The 22,816-nt window shown below is 41.4% G+C and overlaps 1 protein-coding gene across 1 annotated transcript in view; it reads right to left on the bottom strand.

Moving 5' to 3' along the window:
• The window catches only part of Fam117b (family with sequence similarity 117 member B), a 79,256-nt gene that overhangs the window by 8,759 nt on the left and 47,681 nt on the right, over positions 1 to 22,816 (bottom strand). Inside the window, exons 4-6 of the mRNA XM_048428783.3 lie at positions 22,261 to 22,374; positions 4,666 to 4,809; positions 2,998 to 3,223 (exon numbers count right to left, since the gene is read on the bottom strand). Coding sequence (XP_048284740.3) covers positions 2,998 to 3,223; positions 4,666 to 4,809; positions 22,261 to 22,374 — 484 coding nt within the window. The remainder of the gene's footprint in view (positions 1 to 2,997; positions 3,224 to 4,665; positions 4,810 to 22,260; positions 22,375 to 22,816) is intronic.

The raw sequence follows: 22,816 nt of genomic DNA, 5'->3' as shown, positions 1-22,816 counted from the left end.
GAGCACCAGGAAGCACAATGACCCCTAGGACAGGTGAGGAGGAAAGGTGGGCCTAAGGGGCAGATTTAGCATCTATTATCGATCCAACCTAGAATCAACTTTTTTTTGGAGACAGGGTTTCTCTGTGTAGCCCTGGCTATCCTGGAACTCACTCTGTAGACCAGGCTGGCCTCAAACTCAGAGATCCTCCTGCCTCTGTCTCCTGAGTGCTGGGATCAAAGGCCTGCACCACCACCACCACCTGGTTTAACAAAATTGTTTTAAGTCTTAATTAGCAACAGTCTACAACTGCAGTTTAAAATCCAGCCTGCCTTTTTTCTTGACACAGGGCCTCAAATACTTCAGACTGGCCTTGAACTCAACATACAGCAAAAGATGACCTTAAACTGCCCTTATCTTCCACCTCCCAAGTGCCGAGATTGTAGGTGTTGGCCATCATAGCCTGTTTTACAACTCAGCTGATGAAACTATGTGACCCCATAGGGTGCCCCATAACCAAAAAGCTGGCAAGAATAAAAGGTTTCTTAGTGCAGAACAACCCAAAACATCAAGCACATAAGGAATCCCAGGAGTCGCAGTCCCTGACCATGTGCTTGGAGCACAGCACATGCACTCTGCATTGCACATGCCGTCAGACCACACGCGCACTCCGCATTGCACATGCCGTCAGACCACACGCGCACTCTGCATTGCACATGCTGTCAGACCACACGCGCACTCCGCATTGCACATGCCGTGACACCACATGAACCCTCCAGCTTAGAGTCATGACTCTCAGGTATGAACTAGTGTTTCTACTGTGGAAAAGATGTTTACAAACATTTTTTACAATTCCTCAAGATACAGTATTCAAAAGTACCCCTTTTTAAGTACTGTGTTTAAGTGTTTGATTTTGAAAAGTGATGTTTGTGTCTCTGAATTCAGTTTCACTTTAAAAAGTAACTAAATGACACTGGTTGAAGGTTTCTTTTTAAAAAATTTTATTTATGTGCACAGTGTGAAGGTATCAGATCCCCTGGAAGTGGAGTTGCAGGCAGCTGTGAGCTGCCATGTGGATGCTGGGAATTGAACCCAGATCCTCTAGAACAACAGCCAAGTGCTCTTAACCACTAAGCCATCTCTCCAGCCCCAACTTCAACTATTTCTGAAATGGCCATACACACATTTCTACTCTTGTATACTATGCACTTATGCAAAGCATTGACAATTATATACTTGGGATATCAATCACTCTCAAAAATGATGGAGATGCTTTACATCATCTTCAACAGAAGAAATTTAGCAAGGTTGATCCTTGCACACATGTGTGGGATGTGAATGCACATATTAACAGAGGTGCAGCATTTTACATGGGCACTCTGGATCCAAACTGGGTTTTCCTGTTTGCATACTAGGTGCATTATCGACAGAGCCTTTTTAAAATTATGTATACAGTGTTCTGCCTGCATATATGACTGCAGGCCAGAAGAGGGCGCCAGATCTCATTACAGATGGTTGTGAGCCACCATGTGGTTTGCTGGGGATTGAACTCAGGACCTCTGGAAAGGCAGCCAGTGCTCTTAACCTCAGAGTCATCTCTCCAGCACCCTGAGTCACCCTCTTAGCCCAAGATTTGTTTTTGTCTTAAACTGTGTGTACGCGGTGCATGTGGAGGCCAGAGGGCGTCAAATGCCTTCCACAATTGAGCACCACCTTTTTTAAAAGTGTTTTGAAACAGGATCTAACTATGCAGCCCTGGCTGGCCTAGGATTCAAACCCTCACTACCAAACTGAGCTCGACACTTCACAAATTAACTGCTACAACAATGCTTTTAAGTACTCAGAAGAACTAGGATTAGGTTAGCACAATGTCCTTCTCTGATACAGGCAGATCAAAAATAGTCATATTTCTTTCTTCTTTTTTGTTTTTTTTTTTTTTGAGACTCAGTTTCTCTGTGTAACCTGGGCAGTCCTGGAAGTTGGAGATCCACCTACCTCTACCTCTCAGGTGCTGGGATTAAAGGCATGAGCCCCTACCACCCGGCTCATGTTTCTTTTAAAAGGTAAAATTTTGTTTTGTACTTAATATTCAAATTGCTTCTGATTTTTGGTTATTTTTGTGTATTAGTACCTCCTATTTTAATTTTTTTTAAAAATTCTCACATGTATGGGTTGCCCAACTGCTTGCCTGTGTACCTACACGCCCTGCAAGGGGAGTTATTAGAGATGGGTGTGAGCAACCTGGTGTGGGTGCTGGGAACTGAACTGTGGTCCTCTGCACGCAAGCGCTCTGAACCACTGGACCACCTTTCCAGCCTCAGGATCCTTCAACCTTGACTGACAGTTTGCTTTTAACATTCATTTTGTTTTGAGATAAAGCGAGTAAACCCTTGCTAGAAGAATCCTAAAAAGCACTAAATTGAAGGTCTCACATTTACTTAAAAAATATTAAGGTAATAAAATTTAAATGAGTCAAATGCTCAAGAACAAAGTTTTTTTCAGGAAAATAATCCTCTAGTCCCGCAGTTCTCAACCTGTGGGTCACAACCCCTAATAAACCTCTAGCTTCAAAAATATTTACATTATGATTCCTAACAGTAGTAAAATTACAGTTATAAAGAAGCAAGGAAAATAATTTTATGGTTGGAAGTCATCAGAGCATGAGGAACTGTATTAAAGGGTCACAGTGTTAGGAAGGTTGAGAACCACTGGGTTACACAATAATAAGGAAGCCATATTCACTATAAATGCTGCAAAATAAAGATACAAACAAAAGTCTAACTAGACCACCATCTGAGCACCTCAGCAAAGGCACATTGTGCTCCAATTGTCCTGAGTTCCTGCTCTGACCCCAATTCCTCTGACGTGTATCCCACAGAGAACATGTATGTCCCACAGAGAATGACATGTGTATCCCATAGAGAATGACACGTGTATCCCACAGAGAAGGAACAGAGCATATGCTCAGACAAGGGGTACCCCGTTGTCACTCCCCGAGGCAACGGCACCCCATCATACCTTTATCCCTGGGATCAGCAAGCAGGTCGTCAGCGGAGCAGGGGCTCTCCTCGCTGCCCTCATTAGAGATGGTGAGGAAGGATGTGGGGGACACGGACTGCGAGCGGCTGCTGCTGTTGCTCCCCTTGTCTGCGCCCCCCGGGGTCTGTGTGTCAATGCTGCGGGTGCTGCTGCTCCTCTGGGCCAGGGGCGGGGGAGCACGGTGACCATCGGGAATATCCTGGGGCTGTTACGAAATTTAAAAATAGATGTTTTTGAGATGTACCCAATGTCACATTCCTCTGCGGTCAGAAACTCAACAATCAAATTCTAAGCCACAAATGTGCCCAGCACTTGGGAGGCTGAAACGGGAGGGTTCTGATTCTCGGGATAGTGGGGCTACACAGCAAAACAACATTTCAAAAACAAGCAAGCAAGCATCCACCCTTCTATTACTGGGCCTTTTCCTTGCTCATTAGTGGCTTCCATGCCAAACCTACTGTGACATACTTGTCTTCTGAGGACATGGCACACAAGGTCAGCGTTTGCTGAATAAACGTACTGCACTAAAGGATATCATGCACTGTTACTTCTAAAACTGCTATAAAAATTTATCACAGTAGAGGAGAAATTTAGGTGTGCCACAGGTTCCTAGTAGAGACAAAGGTAAAAGTGAGAATCAGCCACACTAGGTGGGCCCTTGGCTAATTCCCCCCAAAGCCACCTTCCTCATGAGTGAAAGGTTAATCACAGCAGCTCAATCAGGCAAACCAGCCCTCTCTACGTGTGAGGGAAAGTTAGTGAGGAAAGGCGTGCTCCATCCTACAGAATGGAGGACAGCAAAGGCAGAGTTCAGTATTTTCAAACCTCAAGCTTTTACCTTTCTGTTTGTTCAAGATATGATTTCAGTTATATAAGCCAGCTGGAGACTTTGTAACTGGGACTACAGGGGACCCACCACACCCAGCTGTCTTCACCTTCAGGGAGAGAATTTTATGTCTGTGAAGTGTAGTTGGTGTTTTTTAACTCATTCGGGGCCCACCACCCAGGTCCCAAACAAATACATGCAGACTTATTCTTACTTATGGATGCCCGGCCTTAGCTTGGCTTGTTTCCAGGCAGCGTTTCTAACTTGGTGGCTGCAGCTGCAGCGCTCTCATCCCCTCTTCTGACTCTTCGCTCTGTGCCTCCCTCCTATCTATTCTCCTTGTCTGGCAGCCCCACCTACCCTTTCTCCTGTCTAGCTATTGGCCATTCCGCTCTTTATTAGACCAATCAGGAGCTTTAGACAGGCAAAGTAACACAGCTTCACAGAGTTAAACAAATGCAACATAAAAGAATGTAATATATCTTCACACAGTTAAAATAGTATTCTGCAACAGTGAAGTATTTCTTCAAACTAATTCCTTCCTCACTAAAGAACAGGTGCTGGGATAAATACACTCTGATCGATATTTTTTTAAGTTTAAATAGCAATTTTTCTGTGTGAAATGGCCAAGTAGCTTATTTCTAAGTGCACTTTGTGAAGATGCAGACTAGCAACTCAAAACCAGAGGTCATGACAATCGAGGAGCACAAGGGCTCCTTAGAAACAATTTCCCACCCTCCATAAAACTGGAGCAAAAATGGCACCTGTCTCAGTGCTCTGGCGCTCACAGCAAGGCCCCTCTGAGGATGAAGACTACTTACAACAAGCTGCTCTTCCTTCTCCCCGGTTTCCTTAATTATGATCTCGATCTCCTGATTCAGTCCTTCCACGCTGTTCCGGAACCGAGAGCCTGTGGACTTGGTGATGGGGCCGGCGGGAACAAGCGTGCTCTTTGGAGCAGGAGCCTAGGCAAGGGTGAAGAGGGACAAAGAATTTTCAAGGGGCTGTAACTCAGAATCAGTGCAAACAACACCCATGGGCCTCCAGAACCTGAAAGTAACCAGATTTGCATCTGAGGATATATAAGATGTCTTTACAGCTCAAACCCCAGGCAGTGAAAACAGACTCTCAGAGACTTACCCACACCTGTCATACACTAGAAAGGCCATTATGAAAATGGCAAACACTGCAATAATATCAACCTCAGAAGCACTTCCATGGGCCAGTGAGGTGGCTGAGTGTGCAAAGGTGCTGCCACCAAGCCTGACAAGAAGTTTGACATTCAGGATGTGCATGGCAGAGCCCCTTCCCAAGTCTGCACATACAATAGGAGTATATAAACTGCAAATAACTTTCTTTATACCATTACTGTAAAGGCTTTAATATGTTCTGCTCAGGAAACAAAAAAATAAAATTCAAGCCGGGTAGTAATGGTGCAGGCCTTTAATTCCAGCACTCAGGAGGCAGAGGCAGGCAGATCACTGTGAGTTTGAGGCCACCCTGGTCTACAAAGCGAGTTCTAGGACAGCCAGGGCTACACTGAGATTCCTGTCTTTAAAAATCAATAAATTAACAAATGAATAAAATTTTCTTTTCAATGAAATTCATCTCTAATTTTCTCTTACTAGTAGTGTTTTTATTGTCACACTGTAACTTTTTAAAAAACAGGTAACATTAAATAATTATACCTTTCTGATAGGGAGTCGGCCAACGCTAGCCGGTCTCCCGTCACCTCATTTTACTCAATGAACTATCTTACTGTCTGACACAACTTAGAATGAGATTTTATTTCTTATCTTTTACTTCTGATCATCTTTAACGTAAACAAAAAAAAGTCCTTCCTATTTTTAATCCCTCTGTTAACCTATCTTCTTTTCACTACACCCCAAGGTTCTCATATTATTTACTCATTTTAAATTTATTTCTTAAAATATTTTATTTACTTCTAATTTTTAAGTGTATGCTGTTTGCATGTGTGTCTGTGAACCGCATTTCTGCAGTGCCCATAGAGGCCACTAGAGGGCGTCAGACCATCAGGAACTGAACCCAGATCCTATGGTAGACCAGCTAGTGCTCTTAACCACTGAACCATCCCTCTACCCCTCATTTTTTTTTAATTTCTTACCCCCTTTTCTACTACCTCTTCCAATCTCAACATCCACTATCAAAGGAAAACATGAAGTCTCTTAAATTTTATTTTTAGTACAAGGAGAAACAGCCAGAGGCCAGAAGAGACATCAGAGCCCCGGAACTAAAGTTATAGCCTGCTCTAAGTCACCACGTGGGTGTTGGGAACCACATGCAGGTCCTCTGCAAGAGCAGTTAGGGCTCTTAATCACCAAGCCACCTCTCCAGCTTCCGAGTATCTTATGTTTAGATGTTCAACAGGTGGGTTTTGTTGGTCCTTGTACTGGGTTATTTTTGGGAGGGATGAGGTGGGGGACAATTGAGACATTAGGCTATGTAAATTGGTAGGTCTAAAATTCATGATCCTCCTGCCTCAACTGATCTTGGTGCTGAGATGAGAGTCTATGTCACCGCATCCTGCCACAGATGGAGGACTTGTAGGTGACATTCTCTGAGTCACTGACAAGAACAGAGCCCACAACAGGCAAGCTGCTTCTTAAGTGTTTACAGAATATATTTTTATATATATTTTCTTAATATCAATTCCTGTAATAGGGAGTATTATTGGTACAAGGACTAGAAAAAAAAATCCAAGACTTTGATTCCCAATGCCAAACAGAATAGCAAATTTTATCTCCCATTATAGTGATTTAAGAATGGCCCCGACAGTTTCTCTTCACTGTGAGACCAACCTTCACTAACCTATCCAGGGGGAAAGCGTCCAAGATACCTAGAGCTGCTACCCTTTTCTTTCCCTTTCAAGAAGTCCTTACTCTCACAGTACTTATAGAGAGAAAAGGTAAACCTCTGCATTGGGATAAGGTTGTTCTAATTCGAGTCTCAAAGTTATCTTTAAAAACAAAAATATCGGCCTGGCAGTGGTGGTGCATGCTTTTAATCTCAGCAATGGAGAGGCGGAGGCAGGTGGACCCCTGTGAGTTTGAGACCAGCCTTGTCTACAAAGCAACAGAGAGAAACCCTGTCTCGAAAAACCAAATCAAACCAAAAATATCTTAGACATGGCACTAAAAATGATCCCAAGTGAATGAAAAACATGACACACTAAACTTGACCAGGGGGGAAAAAAAAAGTTTTTGGCTCTGTGAGAGACATTAAAAGGATGAATGGATAGGTAAGTCAAAACTGGGGGAAATATTTACAACTCACTTATCCCACAAGACTTCTATCTTCTATTCACACTATATAATAATCTCTCAAAATTCCATAAGAATGAACTACCTTAAAGTCTCAAGATTTGAAAAGGTATTTCACTAAGCATAACATACTGATAAAAAAAACAAACACAAAACGGCAATGCACATAAATCTGGTATGTGCTTCAAGAAGACTGAATGAGTGTAAATAAGCTATGGCAAATCTATGAAGTAGAATTCCATCTGGTAACGAACAAAAGGCAACTGTTGATACACACATCATCTCAAATGGATGTAGAGCACTGCTGAATAAAGACAATCTCAAAAGACACATCCCAAGTGATTCCATTCATGTGACATCCTCAATAAGAGAAAACCAGAGGATGGAAATCAGATCACCAGGAACAGGGTGGGATGAGGGAAAGAAGGCAGAGTGTGTTAAAATTTATACAAGTGGGGAGTAGGGATTTCATCTAACATAGGTGAGGGCCTGAGCTTCTTATATATCAACGTCAAAACTGCTAAAACATGTAACTGGGAACTGTTTAAATGAGAATATTTAGTTGTTAAAGTTCTTGCCTAGCATGCCTAAGGCCTGGGTTTGATTTTTAGCACTACAGAAAGAGGGGGGAGGGAGAGAGGATGTCACTTTAATTAAAGGAGAAAGCAGAGAGGATTATACTGGGTAATATACATATATGCACAATATTCCTACAGGATGCAGCTCTGTGGTAGAAAATTTGCCTAACATGCACAAGGCCCCAGATTCAATTCCTGTACAAAAATGATGTGGGGTATAAAAACTTTGGGAACTACTCCAAATATTCTGCAGACCTGTTATAGTTCACGGAGCAGTTATCAAGTCTAATCCCCTGAACTGGAAACACTCTTAACCACTGAGCCTTGTTAACTGTCTCCTTGTAACTGCAGTGAGGCAGTATGAAAGCTGGTCACTGAGCTGGCTATCTACTGTGTATCTTAGATTCCTAAGCACGGTCATAACACCTAAGACTTTCTGCTAAACAACTCACTACCCTATCTCCTTTCCATCAGCTGTAAATTCCAAAGACCAAGCAAAAGTGTGTGTGTGTGTGTGTGTGTGTGTGTGTGTGTGTGTGTGTGTTGTTTTGGATTTATTTCTATCATATTTAAAAATTACGTGTATGGTGCATCTGTGCATGCACATGTATGAATGCAGGTATTCCAAAGTCCACAAGATTAGGAACTGAACTCAGGTACTCTGGAAGAAAGGCAAGCACTCTTAACCACTAAGCATTCTTTCAGCCCTAAATAAAAGGTTTTAAAAGCTCTCAGACATATGTATTTCAGGAATAAGGCAGCGGAAGAACAAAATTAACACTATTTTGCTTCTGATGGGCGATGTCAATCTTTCTGAAGGTAAAGGGAACAGACCTGAACAGGAAAACAGTGAAGGCACAGAGAGAAAAGAAACCTGGAGTGAAGTACAGACCACATTTTTGTCACGCATCACCCAGCTTTCCTGTGTGGCTGGGTTCCTCTCATGCACAATGAGATGACAAAGTAATAACACAGGGCAGGCTGAGGATACAGATCACAGAGGTGAGAGTTCTAGCTCTCCACTGTCTGATGACACTCAGCTCTAGACAATTTCTTCTTCTAGATTCACACAACAAAAGGACTTTATGCTGGATTTGCAGGATGCTTTCAGGCACGCACTTGTAACTGCTAAGTTACAGAAACAGGAAAGGGAAAGATGAAGCGTCACAGTGCTTGCAAAATGTTGACTCTGGTTTGAGAAGCATGAAGACGCATTATTAGTAAGCTTGTTTGGCAAAGAAAGATAAGACTTTCTGGCTGCCATGTTGAGGAAGGCACACATGCAGGAACACGCAGCACAGTGACTGGCTCCACACATCTGGCTTACTGATATTTTCTACTGCATTTTAAGGCAGGAAATGAAATTTAATATATTTTCTTAACTTCGCCTTAGCATCAAAGATTTTGTCAGCTAACAATTTTAAAGGCAGAACTGTTGGTATCTTTGAAAGATCAGCACCTGCTGTGACCTGTTTATGTACAAGCTGACTAGTTGGTGACTGTTCTTTATAATACCTTTTAATACTTTTCTCAGAAACATGTTAGTTTACGGTTTGTTTATGAGACTGGAGGAATGTTATCCTGGGTATTCCATTGCTGTAACAAAGTCCCCATAAACTTATCGCTGTCAGCCACTTAAGTCTTTACTTTTCCTCTCTGTGCTTCTGGCCCTGTAAGTTTAACCCATTTTGTGCTTTGCTTTTCCTGAGATAAAGTTCCAATCCCTAAATGCTGAACATTTTACCTGCTGAAAAAGTCAATTTAGATGCTAAAAATTTGATGCAATTATTGTTACATCTGCCCATGTCTACCAATCCCTCAATTACAATGCCATTTATTTGTAATGGTCTTTGATTGTTTATAGAAGTCTGCCAAGATATTTTGAAAAATTTTGTTTTATCTTCTAAAACTGTTTTGTTATCCAGAGCAGTATGGTCTTCTGTCTAACAGGCATTAAGCCTTTTAATTGCTCTGTGGAGGAATTTCCCCAATAATGACAGGCAATGACTGAACCAAATTTGATATGGGGGCCTGAGAGAGGCCCCTATGGTGATTCCCAATGGCAAAGGGTTACCTTTCCTGGCCCATGTTGATGTACAGTCACTACTCCAATGTCTGCCTTTGCCACTCACACCCTCTGCATATTTCAGAAAGTTGGGGCATTCTGTTTAGATTCTCTCTAGAAAAAACACTGTTCCTAGGAATGCCTTGCCTACAATCCCTGTCTCAGATGACCTGGCTTACCAAAATTAAAACATCTAATATTTTAATTTTTTTTCTTAAAATTTATAGAAGTCCTATCCAATTATAATCATAAGCATGATGATCCAATATCAGCTGTCTTTCTAATCTGTTAATCTATGGATGCTGATCTTGCCTTTAAAGGCCTGATCAGCCTTTTATATTCTGAATTAGCATTTTCAAAAGCCCAAGATTTTATTAATATTCATCTAACTTCTGGATCTGATATTATTCTATTTACAGCTGAAGTTAATTGTAAAAAAAAAATCGATGAAGGCTTTCTTTTGGGTCCTGTATAATTTTAGTAAATGGCTCAGCCCTATTTCCTGATTCTTCAATCTTGTCCTAAGTATTCAAAGCTGCTATACAAAAGAAGGCCAAGGTTGATAATCAAAGATAACCTGTCTTTCCACACCAGCAAATACTCCTCACCAAGCATCTGATCTTGGAGAAGCTCATAGCCTCCATCCCCACCCTGCTGATCAACGGCCCTAGTGCATCCAGGTCCTCCACTGTAACCGATCCCTCCACCAGGTCCTCCACCGTAACCAAGGACCAGCTTCCAATACTGCCGGAACTAATCTACAATCTTGTGGAATGGACCAGTATTCTGAGTGGCCCGTGAATTCCACAACTGACTCACAAAGGTGAATGCACACCATACGAAACTACTGCTTCCTGGGCTCTTCAAATCTAACAACTTCTGAAGAGCCCTGGGGATGTACGTTATCTGGTGTTAACTCAAGACAAACTACAGATGATTTTCTAATAGCCTTGGGCTGCTCCCCTTCAGTTTCATGATCCAATGGGGGGGGGGGGGAGCTTCTGCTCTGAACTCCTCTGTCTCTGTGTGAATACTTTTCTTAGTTCCATTAGTATGTCGAAGGATTGTAGAGCATTCGGCTGGCTGAAAAGTTTTCTGTCTTTACACGTTTTGTTTTGTGTCCTTCTGTAAGTGGTCCCAGAATCTGGATGAGCCTTTATATAGTCTGAGCAGAAGTGCAAAGGTAACCACAGAGGGCCACCTGAGAAGATGTTCCAGGGCCCATCCGTATGGAAATGGATCCCCATGCGATTAATGTGGGTCCCAGGACCCTTCTGGATGGGATCAAATCCCTCTGGTTTCTGTAAAAAGACAGAGCAGGTCGTACCTGCATTCTGACACGGAGCCAACGTCTTTGCCTCCAGGCACCAGGAGGACTGGGCATGTGCTGTGTGCATGCTCTGTGTACTGTTTTGTTTTAGTCTCTTGACCGTTCTCTTTCTGACTGAGACTGAGAAAATGGGACAGACTCAAAGCATGACTCCTTTGACTTTGATATTGGATCATTTACAAGACTTTAGACATAGGGCCATAGTGTGGGTTTGAGATTAAAAACGAAGTATATTTTCCTGAAAGGGATGAGACAAACAACCTCCACCTACCTGCCTTAAACATTTCATTGAAAAGAGGCAGCCTCAGTCCACAGCAAAGGAGGAACGCAGACGGTCAGGACCGGGCTTGCCAGGGTATGTCACACAAGCAAGGGTGGCGTTGCGGAATGGGGCTCCTACAGCCAGTCCTGGGGGTTACCCACCTCAACTTCTGTGCTAACTGGCCACGGTTTGGCTCCGTGTGCCAAGGGTGGGGAGTCACTGCCTATGGTTGCTAAGCTACAGCAGCTGTGTTGTGATGCTGTAGCCAGACTTTTCTCCACCAGGGCTGCTTTGGTCATTGAGATCCAATGGGTTGTTGTATCTGTCATCATTTAGAGGGGTTGGTTAGGGCAGGAAAAATCTACTGTTAGCTTCAGATGTTTCAGCTGGTACAGGTTTTTGTGTGATTATGCAAATTTACAACTATTTTTGTTGTGGTATATGCATGTTTCTGTTCTTGTTTAAAATATTGTAGCCATACAATATATTTTAAACTCCTGAGAGAAACCACAAGGAAAACTGGTAAAAGTGTTTATGTTGTCTGGAAAGCAAGAGGAGGCAGGAGACTGAAATAAAAGAGGGAAGGAAACGAGAATGGACTGAAGATACAGAAAGCTGAAGAAGGCCAGAGGGGAGGTGAATGATGTTTGCTGTAGGGGAGGGGGGATAAAATAAGTTAAAAATTTGACCATATTAGGTTAATTCTGGTTAGAAAGTCTTGATTGTCTTATTAAAATATTTTGTCTAAGGGAGGCGGGAGGAACTTGAACTTCCCACTGGGCAGGAAACCCTGACTGCTCTTAGGGATGGAGAGGGAGGAGGAGAGGGAGTGGGGGGAGTGGGAGGGTGGTGGGAGGAGGGGCGGAAATGGAAACTTTTATAATTTAATAAAATTACTTAAAATAATTTAAAAAAATAAAATATTTTGTCTATTTCCTGAGAAAATTACATATGCTTGCTTTGTTGTAAAGTTTTGTCTGTGTTTTCTGGTGTGTCCATGGGATATTTTTGCTGTCTCTGCCACCCACTGCTGCTGAGGCCACATTTATGGGCACAGCTCAGAATTTATCTCTGAGTTCAGATCACTGGATTCCAGTTAGCAGGAATTCATATATCTTTTTGAAGCAGAAAATGTTAAAATTGTTTTATGCTGTTCTTTACTAAAAAGCTGGCTCTAAAGTTGAATTATGGCTCTTCCCATAATTGCTAGACCCAGAAAACTTATCTAAAAATTTCCTCGGCATCTCACTGTCAGCCTGAGCCCCTGACAAGGTGAAAGGGGAGTGGGAAAAGCAGAATAGCCAAAAAAACTGGACTTGGTTTATATGAACAATCTGTACCTTGATATTTATGTTTATTTTGTTACATATGGTCAAAAATCTGTAAAAATTAAAAAGTTAAAACTAGTAACACTGGAAAACTGGAAACTGGTAATTTAAAATCTATGCATGGATACTTTTAAAGGAACAATATGACATGGTTCCAATTTCGATTGTCACCAATTTTAATAAGTCACATGGCTGGTTGCAAATTTGTTAGAGTTTTTTTTTTTTAAAAAAAAAAGATGGATTGCACAGGATTTCACTGCCACCTTGATTAGGGGGGCCCATGTGAGATGGGTCCACCTATGAGACAACAGATCTCCTAGATAGTTTAGATTGGGATAGATTTTTACAATTCATGTCCTGTCCTAAAAACAAGGTTTATAAAAGGAAAAAAAAAGATTTAAAATATTAAAGCTATACCTCAACACTTTTATACTCAAAATGTACTTTGTTCTGCCAGCTAAACTTTGTAATTTAAAAGTCACCCAGGTGATAATGGTTTTAAAGACATGAAGGGATCACAGGAACCAGTTGAGGTTGCAACCAAGGAGAGTCAAGCTACAAGGAAGGACCTTAACAGTTTTAGAAATGCCAGCATAGGTTATAGTCACCAGAAGCACCAGCTACAGTGAAATGTCTGAGAGTAAAAGACAGGCTATGTATATGCTGCCAAGGGTGAGGCCAAAAAAATGACCCAAGCCTCTCAAAAATAAAAAAATGTACTTTACTTTTGATACTGCAGAAAAACATTTAAGGGCTTTAAATTTTTTTTTAAAGATTTATTTATTATGTAGACAGCATTCCTTCCATGTATGCCTGCACACCAGAAGAGGGCACCAGATCTCATTATAGATGGCTGTGAGCCACCATGTGGTTGCTGGGAATTGAACTCAGGACCTCTGGAAGAGCAGTCAGTGCTCTTAACCACTGAGCCATCTCTCCAGCCCAGGGCTTTAAATTTTTTAAGACCTGTTTTCTAAAACATTTAAATTACAAGGCTATGGGACATTTATGAAATGTTTTACACTGTTATTTTTTGGACTTAAAACAAAAGGCTAAAAATTAGAATCACTGCCATAAGCACCCAACGCTACCCAGAAACTGGGATGTTCATTTCTTGTGATGCAGCAAGACACTCACCTAAGGAGTCTGATGGAGGCTTTGAAACAATTTCTCATAGTCTCGACCCTTTGGGGATTAAAAAACCTCCTCACAGGGGCAGGCTAGGACCACCTGCATGTCAGATGTTTGAATTAAGACTCATAATAACAAACTGCAGTTGGGAAATAGCAACAGGGGAAATTTTATACTGGGGAGGGGGCACCACAACATGGAAAACTATATTAAAAGGCCAAAACTTAAAAAAGTAAAAGCCAGTAGAGAGGGGAAAAAAAAAAAAAAAAAAAACCTCTCCTTCCTCAAGGTCTACTCCGGCTTGAGAATGTAACTCTAGCCTCCTTGTCTTTGCTAACTTTGCTAAGTTTAAGCTATTTGGATAAACTGAGTCATATAAATGTTTTGTTTCACTAAAAAGAGCTTCAATTCAAATCATTATTTTTAAAGCTAAACCTGACAAAAATGTAAAGTCTTAGTCTTAAAGCCGGGTGGTGGTAGTGGTGCATGTCTTTAATCCCAGCACTTTGGAGGCAGAGGCAGGCAGATCTCCGTGAGTTCTAGGCCAGCCTGGTCTACAGAGTGTGTTTCAGGACAGGCTCCAAAGCCCTGTCTCGTAAAACAAAACAAACAAACAAACAAAAAGGCTTGCTGACCTATTACAGAATGTTAATACCTATCCTTACAAATGATTAAGTTGGTTAATTGAGGCATGCTAAGTACTACTGATATAATTACAGAGAGAAACCTCACTTAATTCCCTGTATATGTTTTCGAAACTTAAGCTTAAAACAAGTAACTAAAAACAAAGTTATCTATTTCAGACATATCTGAACAGCCCTCAAAATACTTCAGAGATCTGAAGAATATAGTTATGTAAAATGTTGATTAAAAGCTTATTGTATCAGACAGCAACTCCCAAACCATAGTCTCCAAAGAAGATTATGGGGCACCTCGATGTCTCCACCTGGATTTGGACAACGCTGATCACTGAGCAAGATGCCCCAATGCAACATCTGCTGCCGGGACCTGCCCCAGGCTGTGGACAAGCAGCAGGACACTGGAGAACTGAGTGTGCCACTTTTGCCTAAGAGGTTAGTCTTTCCCATGTCCCTGACCTCCCTCACCTTTTATAGACCTGGCAGAGACTGCTGTTCTGATACTTCTGCCTCCAATGCTAGGGAGACCTGCGTATGGGCTAACTGGATATGGACTGGTCCCTGACATTTTTAATTGATTAGGAAGTTGCCTGGTCTACACTCAGGTATAATTGATCCTTCTTGGCTCTCTGATAGTACTGACGGCTGGGCTAGCTATTGTGGGACCCTGTCCTCCCTGATCCTTGAGACCAAAATACTGGATGCAAATAATGTTTACGCTAACCAGCTAAGCTTCCTGCTAGTTCCGTCCTTGGTTCTGCTACAGCCTGGTACATTAGCCTGAGGGATCTATTTTACTTTAAAATGGTAATTTCTCAACCTGCCTCAAAGAAGCTCAGGCGCCAAGGCCCATCTAACCTGTCTGACATTGCCTTGTACCCTCGACCACCTGCCTGGGGAAAAACTCCCACAGAGGCCAGTTCCCCAGCCCCCTCTGGGTGGGAGGAGTTTTCCTTTACTGGGGCCTTTATTCTCCTTCCTGCTTTTGTTGGGAGGAGGCCTTGCCCTTTTGGATCCTGGTTGCCCACTGGTATAAATACCCGACTTGAGTTTAATAAAGTGGCCATTTACTCTTGGTAAATGAGCAAAGGTCTCTTTTTTGTGTGTGTCTGTTTTTAACCCTCAGGACAGCCGTCCATTCTCGTGGGCCCGAGTTCGGAAAGGCGCGCGCCTGAATCGGGTGTGGTTATCCACTGGAAGACAGGCTCTAACAAGCTATAACTTTGTTAGTTTAGCAGCAAGCAATCAGATTCTTCCCCAATACTACAGATGGCTTGTTAGCTCATTTTATATGTAAAAATCAAGCTTGATATGGGTCTAAAAAAAACTGAAGATATAAACACTTATATGCTTCAAGGGTCTTTAAAATGATTTGAAATATAAATGCAAGTTATAAAAATACAGATAAATAATTTAAAATATAAAAAATTATAGTGGCATTTCATCTGTATTTTAATAAATAAAGCCTGCCTGGAGATCGGGAAAGTAAAACAGCCACACCGGCCAGCCTTACAGACCAGGAAGCAATGACACACACCTTTAATCCCAGTAGCCACACTAGCTTGCCATTGAAACCAGGTGGTAGTGGTGCGCCTTTAATCCCAGAACTAGAAAGGAATATAAAACGGGAGGACACAGCTCCCAGGCTCAGTCTCATTCTGAGATTCCTGGAGACAGTATCACCATTTTAGGACTGAGATAAGCTGGAAGAGTAGTATCTACTGCTCAGTCACAAGCTCAGGATTTGGATTTATTTTGGTTGCCATCTAAATATAATAAATAACTTAAAGGTGCTTCTCATCAGATCAAAGAATCCCTATCCAATCTATACCTAGCTCTCAGGACAGAAGAAAAATACATATAATTCTAACCCAAATCTGTAGGTTTTGCTAGGACTCAGAGGTACGAGTTTATCTCTGCTGTTTTACGGATTCCCATTACCATTACCTGCTTTTTCTACAATATGGATTTCAGTACAGATTGGTAATACTACTATATCTAAAACTTTTACAACCTTTTATAAAAAAAAATTATATAGGCTTCAGAAAAAAACTGGATCCACTTTTCACAGGTCAAAAAGATTCCAGAGGGCTGGAGAGATAGCTCAGAGGTTAAGAGCATTTGCCTGCTCTTCCAAAGGTCCTGAGTTCAATTCCCAGCAACCACATGGTGGCTCACAACCATCTGTAATGAGGTCTGGTCTGCAGGCATACATTGTAGACAGAATACTGTATACATAATAAATATTTTAAAAAAAGATTCCAAATAAATAGAGCCTAAGTTTTCCCCACCTGTCTATTTCTGAGGATGATATTTTCTCTCTCCTGGTTTTGGGACTCCTCCCCTTCCCACTTACTAAGACTATGGGCCTGAAAGTTCCAAATGTAATACTTTCCTCTAAATTTATAAACCTTAACTTCTGTTCCTAGCTTAAACTTGTCTCAACAGGTTTCCACTTGGCTGGCAGACACATCCACGCATCAGCTGCTGACTACAACTTGCCGCAAAGCACTACGAGCCCTAGACTTGCTTAAAACTGATGTGGACCAGTCCAGCCTATGTAAATGCTCCGTCTCTAGCACAGCCAACCATCCAGCGAGCCAGATGCTTCTTAGGAATGCTCCACTGTCTGAATTCCCTCCTTACCTTTGACTAGCCTTTCAGCCTTCTTGAGCCCTGAAACAACTCCCCAATGTCAGCACGAAGTAGTTACAGAAAAACGCATGCCATTCCATGCTACCTACCCAAAACAGGTTGAAATGCTGAGACCAGGCTGGCCTCAGGACTCCTGAGTGCTGGGAGTAAGGGTGTGCACCAACACTGCCTAGTGAGAGCTCTAGACATCTGAGAAAGGCTAAAATGTTCTTCACTGTGTTTTCCTGATCTTTCCTCAAACCAAACACTACCATACTTTGACCCACTAAGGTTTCTACCCACATGCTACAGTCTGCATGTGCTGGTCTGAGCCAATACTACTCATCCCAAGGAGAGAGAAATTTGCCTATTTTTGAGGCCAAGCGAGGCTGCACAATAATTTCCAGGCCCCAGTCTGTTCAACATAATGAAACATTATCTCAAACAAAACAAAAGGGAAATACAAATCTATTTTGATAGGTGAGAATGTTGAAAAGGCTATTCAGAAAAATACAACCAAAGGCAAGTGAAAAGTGATGTTTATGCTGACCACAGACAGAAAGTACCCAAAGGTGTCACTCAGGCCTCCATGGCACCCTGAGTCTTCCTGGTCCGTCACCATTACTGTGTTGAGTGCTCTTACATTTCAGCTATCCTCTGTAACAGGGACCACAGCAGTACAGACTCTTCAACCCTAAAAACTAGACAGCAGTCACGTCTCGGACAGGCACATAAATTCATCTGCGTGTAATGGAACACTCATTCCTCAGAAGTAAAGGTTTAACAATTTTTCTGCTCTATCTCACTCTCTTTGCCCTCACACTACAGTGTCCTCAGTCCCTGGGAAGAGCTTTCTTGCTGAAGACCACAATGGCAGCCAGGGAACAACCGCGGGGTTGGTGTAGCTATGGAGACGCTGGGTCACCTGCCCTCTCTTCCTCCTGACAGCTACTCCAGTACTCAGTTCTGAAGGACGCTGCCCTATTTCCTAGCCAGACTATTTTCTGAACTACTCTCAATGAATATTATTCTAAGTACCTGAGGACTTTATCATTTTTCAAAATCAAGGATGTGAAAATTTTTCATCTAAGAAACTTACAAGAGTCATTCTTCCCAACAAACAATATTCCTTGGATCCTCAGGGACAGAACTACAGAAAACAATCTTGGGAGACTTATTTTCTTATTGTGATTAAAACCATTCACAACTAAATGAAAAAAATCTTCTAATTAGTGGCTTCTGCTGTCGTGTCCTGGGAGCCACAGCCAACCCCATACTGCACTGTGGCCGTTTCTTCTATCCACTCTCAGCTGTGGCTCCTGTAGGTCTCCCATCCATTCTGACTTGCCTCCACCCCTGTCTGATGGTCTCATACATTCATACAATGAGTTTTAGAGGTCCTCATGCCTCCCCCATCTTCTCTCTCACCCACTCCCCTCTCTACCGCAACCCTTCCTACTCAGCAAGTCCCCATCCCTGCATCCATGTTCTTTTGTGTACGACCCACAGTTTATCTATCAGTGGCGACACCATAACCATTAACTGCCAATAGTGCCTCATGGGCCCCTCCACACTGATAACGAAATGTTGATGGGCAACAGCCTCATGCAGGCTTTCTGCTCATAACCAATGTACTGAATTCAGAAGCCAAGACCTATGCCATGCCCAGAAGATATCTTTTTGGTAGACATCATCCTGACTTAAATTGTACTTCAGAGGCTAAAATTGGCTTCATCTTTTATTCATCTCTCATATTACCTATTAGCAGCCATCAGTCAGCAAAACATAAAAACTCAGAATCTCATGTCAGAATGTCTAGGTTAGAACCCAAGCTTGTCCCATAAGCTCTAAAACAACTGCCCTCTCAGGGTCTCAATTTCCCAGTCTATGAAACGGTAGTTATTAAATCATAATGCTATCTCATCAGGTTCACATTGAGGCCAACTGTGATTCCTTACTCACATTGTGAGTTCTTTAAATGATTTCCCAACTTGAGTATTTGTCTTCTCCTAAACCATAATATACTCTAAGTCTATAATGATCACTACAAAATGCACCTGAGATCATGAGCTTTATTTCCCACATTAGAAAACAATGTTCTCTGGTACAGTAGGATGAAGCCCCTGTGCTAATAACGAACCTGAAAACTTCCAGTCTTCCTGCTTTCCCTACTGTGGCCATGATTTTATCCACCTCCAGAAGATGGGCTAGCTACAACTGTACTTCAGGGGTCAACCAGACAACACTTTCTCTAAGATGCCTTCTGAAGGGCTCACCGTCAGAAAGAGAGATACCCCAGCACGGTGACCTCATCCTATCTGCATACTCACTGTACAGTATTAGGATTATTTACTTACATCACCTGAAAATGAGATTTGGTGGGGACATGAGATTATTTCTTTATTGTCACTTTTCCTAATGAGCAATGGGAAGCATTTAATAAACTATTCGGAAGTTTGAATGGCTTCAATAATGTATTTTTTCCTCTAGAGAAAGAACCTACCTAAGCAACACCATATCAATAACTTAATATGTTTATAGTGTGAGAGTTTCAATTAAACAACATTATGACCAATATAACAATCAGGATTATGTCTGTCTAATTTGGGGTTGGCTAATACACAAGACAAGTATTTTATTTGTTAAGTATACATACTCAAGCTAGATAAATTTTCTTTTTTGGGTTGTGTGGGTGTGGCTTTTTGAGACAAGGTCTCACCCAGACCTGGGTGGTCTGGAACTCCCTAGACAGCCTGGCTGTCTTTCAACTCAGATATCCTCTTGCCTCCTGAGTGCTGGAATTAAAGGCATGCACCACCAAACTCATCTTTTTTTCTTTTTTAACAGTGTGTGTGTGTGTGTGTGTGTGTGTGGTATGCACGTGTGTGTGTGCATGTGTGTGTGTGCGCGCGTATGTGTGCATGTGTTTGTGTGTGTTTGTGTGTGTGTGTGTGTGTGTGTGTGGTGTGCATGTGCACATGTACCACTCACGAGTGAAGAGCAGAGAACTTACGGAGAGTCAACTGTCTTCTACCATGTGGGCTCTGTTACTGAATAAGGGTTTTGTCAGGCTTGGGAACATTCTGTACTCTGAGCCATTTTACAAGACTAAGTTTGGTAACTTTTATTAAGATGGTGGTGGTACACTTCAATGAACCCAACACTCAGGATGCAGAGGTAGGAGGATCTCAGAGTTCAATGCCAGCCTTCTACAGAGCGAGTTCCAGAACAGCAAGGACTAAATTAGAGAGACCCTGTCTCCCAGGAAAAAAAAAAAAATTGTTCGTAATTTTGTTATTGTTGTTGCTTTTTTTGGTTTTTAGGAGAAACTCTTGCTACATGTAAATGTCTCAGCCTCCCCAAATACTAAGATTACAGGTTTCTGTCAGTATACCTAGCTAAAATTTTTCACATTAATAAAATGGTATTCTTTTGAGACAGGGTTTCTCTGTATCTTTGGAGTCTGTCCTGGAACTAGCTCTTGAAGACCAGGCTGGCCTCGAACTCACAGAGATCCGCCTGCCTCTGCATCCTGAGTGCTGGGATTAAAGGTGTGCACCACCACCGCCCAGCTTAATAAAATGGTATTCAAAAATCATTTCAAAGCCTGATCAGCTATTATAATGCACCATTTAATTTGGTAAAATTCAATCTTAACCCTAAATTGACCTGGAAAAAAAATATAATGGGGAATACAGAGCAGTCTTACTTTTAAAGAAATTAACAGTTATTATAGTTAATTAGAAAGGATGAGAACAGTAAAATCATGAGTTTCTAAGCCCTTTGAATGCAAAGATGGTGATTTTTGATTACTATTCCAATGATGACAGTTATTCCATATTAACTTTTACATCTCTTTGTTGACAGTTAACATTTCAGATTCTCAAAAACAAAATTATTTGTGTTTTAACACAATAACATCCAAAAATATTTCTATTTTTTAAGATTTATTTTATAATTAATTATTTGTGTATTTGTATGTCTGTGTGTCTGTGCACATGAATACAGATGCCTAGGAAGAGGGTAAGAATTGGATTCCCCAGAGCTGGAGATACAAGTTGGGCATTCTTCTGCTAGAGTAATACATTCTCTTTAACCACAACCCCTCAATCATGTTTTTTAAGTACAGTATTATACTTGGGGAAAAGCTACTAGAAGCTAGAATCAAACTATAGGTTTACAACACTCAAAATATTTGAAAAATATTTCTTTACCAATATTTGCTATTGCATACAACCTATATAAACTAACAATCATGAGAATTTATCAACTCAAAATAGAAAACTTTTTTCTATAAAGGACCAAACTGTAAATAATTTAGGTTTTCTATCAGTCTCTGTCACTACTACTCAATAATACTGTTGTACTAAGAATGGAGCCAAAGACACACATGAAGAACAAGATGGCCTACATCTTGTAAAACTTGACTTACAAAACAGGAGGCAGGGTAAGTCAGCTTCCACCTGCTAATCAAGTTTTAAATACGATCTGAACGCCACAGAACTGGTCTTCAGTCTCCTGCCACTGTCCTAATGTCCTACCGTTCTGACAGAAAACTGAATACAGGCTCCTGTATTCTCAAAACTTTGCTTTTGGAACTTGAAAAAAAATCACAGGATGTGACATAAACCTGCTCTCTTCACACAAAGAACTCTACCTGGCCATCTGAACACAGACAAACGCTCTACGGATGAGCCACCTACTCTCCTTCCCAGGAGACACTGATACAGGAATTGTTATTCCCAATCTCCAGATGATAGGACTAAAACTTAGAAAAGGATAAGGTCTGTGCAATGCCACGTCTCTGCAAGAATCCTGCTTCAGCAAGTGGGCTAAATCAAATGTGTAACTGGAGCCAGGCATGGCACACACCTCTAATCCCAGCACTCAGGAGACAGAGGCAGGTAATCACTGTGAGTTTGATAGAGTTCCAGGCCAGCTGGAGCTATGTAAAAAGACCCTGTCTGGGGGAGAAAAAGTCCCAAATAAACAAAGACACTTTTAAAAAATGTGTGACTGAGTATGTTTCCTAAACAAAATATCATTTTGTAAACCTGGGAGATGGAAGGCTGTGGTTTAGTACTTAAACCACTGTTTCAAACATGATTTTGGACATTCTGCCCTAAACTATTAGAAACCAGTTACAAGAAAAGCAATTTCTTTTCTTACCTGGCTCTGGTTAATAGCTGCATGGTTGCCGTGGAATGGAGACTGTCTCTCTTTATCTCGATGATGACGACTGCTGTGTTTGCTTCTCTGCAATTGCTGGCGTAATTTTGCAATCTGAAAAGAGGAAAAACAGGCAGAATCAAAGTGTTTTCCACACCAAACAAACACATTCTTGCTTAATAAGAACCAGTAAAATTCACCCTTTAACACTTTTGAAATTTTAAACATATTACAAAATCTAATTGAACAATATTTATATATATTCACACATATATGTATATATTTCCTTTAATGAGAAACGGAAGTGTACTCAACACTGTTCTTAATCTTGAAGCTTCTCAAGTTCTAAACAGTTTTCAGCATTTAAATTGTGCTTAAAAATAACTTATTCTCTTGTTGTTTTTACCATTTATCAATTTTTATTTAGATTTCTTTATTGAATTTCAAAAAATTTTGCTTTGTTTTGTTTTTTTGAGATAGACTTTCTCTGCATAACCGGTCTGGCTATCCTGGAACTCACTCTACTGTAGACCAGGTTGGTCCCAAAATCAGTCTG

Source organism: Myodes glareolus, chromosome 27 (genome assembly GCF_982192425.1).
Source record: "Myodes glareolus chromosome 27, mMyoGla1.1, whole genome shotgun sequence".
Lineage (NCBI taxonomy): Eukaryota > Metazoa > Chordata > Mammalia > Rodentia > Cricetidae > Myodes > Myodes glareolus.
The sequence above is the reverse complement of the archived record's forward strand: the minus strand, read 5'-3'. Positions and strand labels throughout refer to the sequence as shown.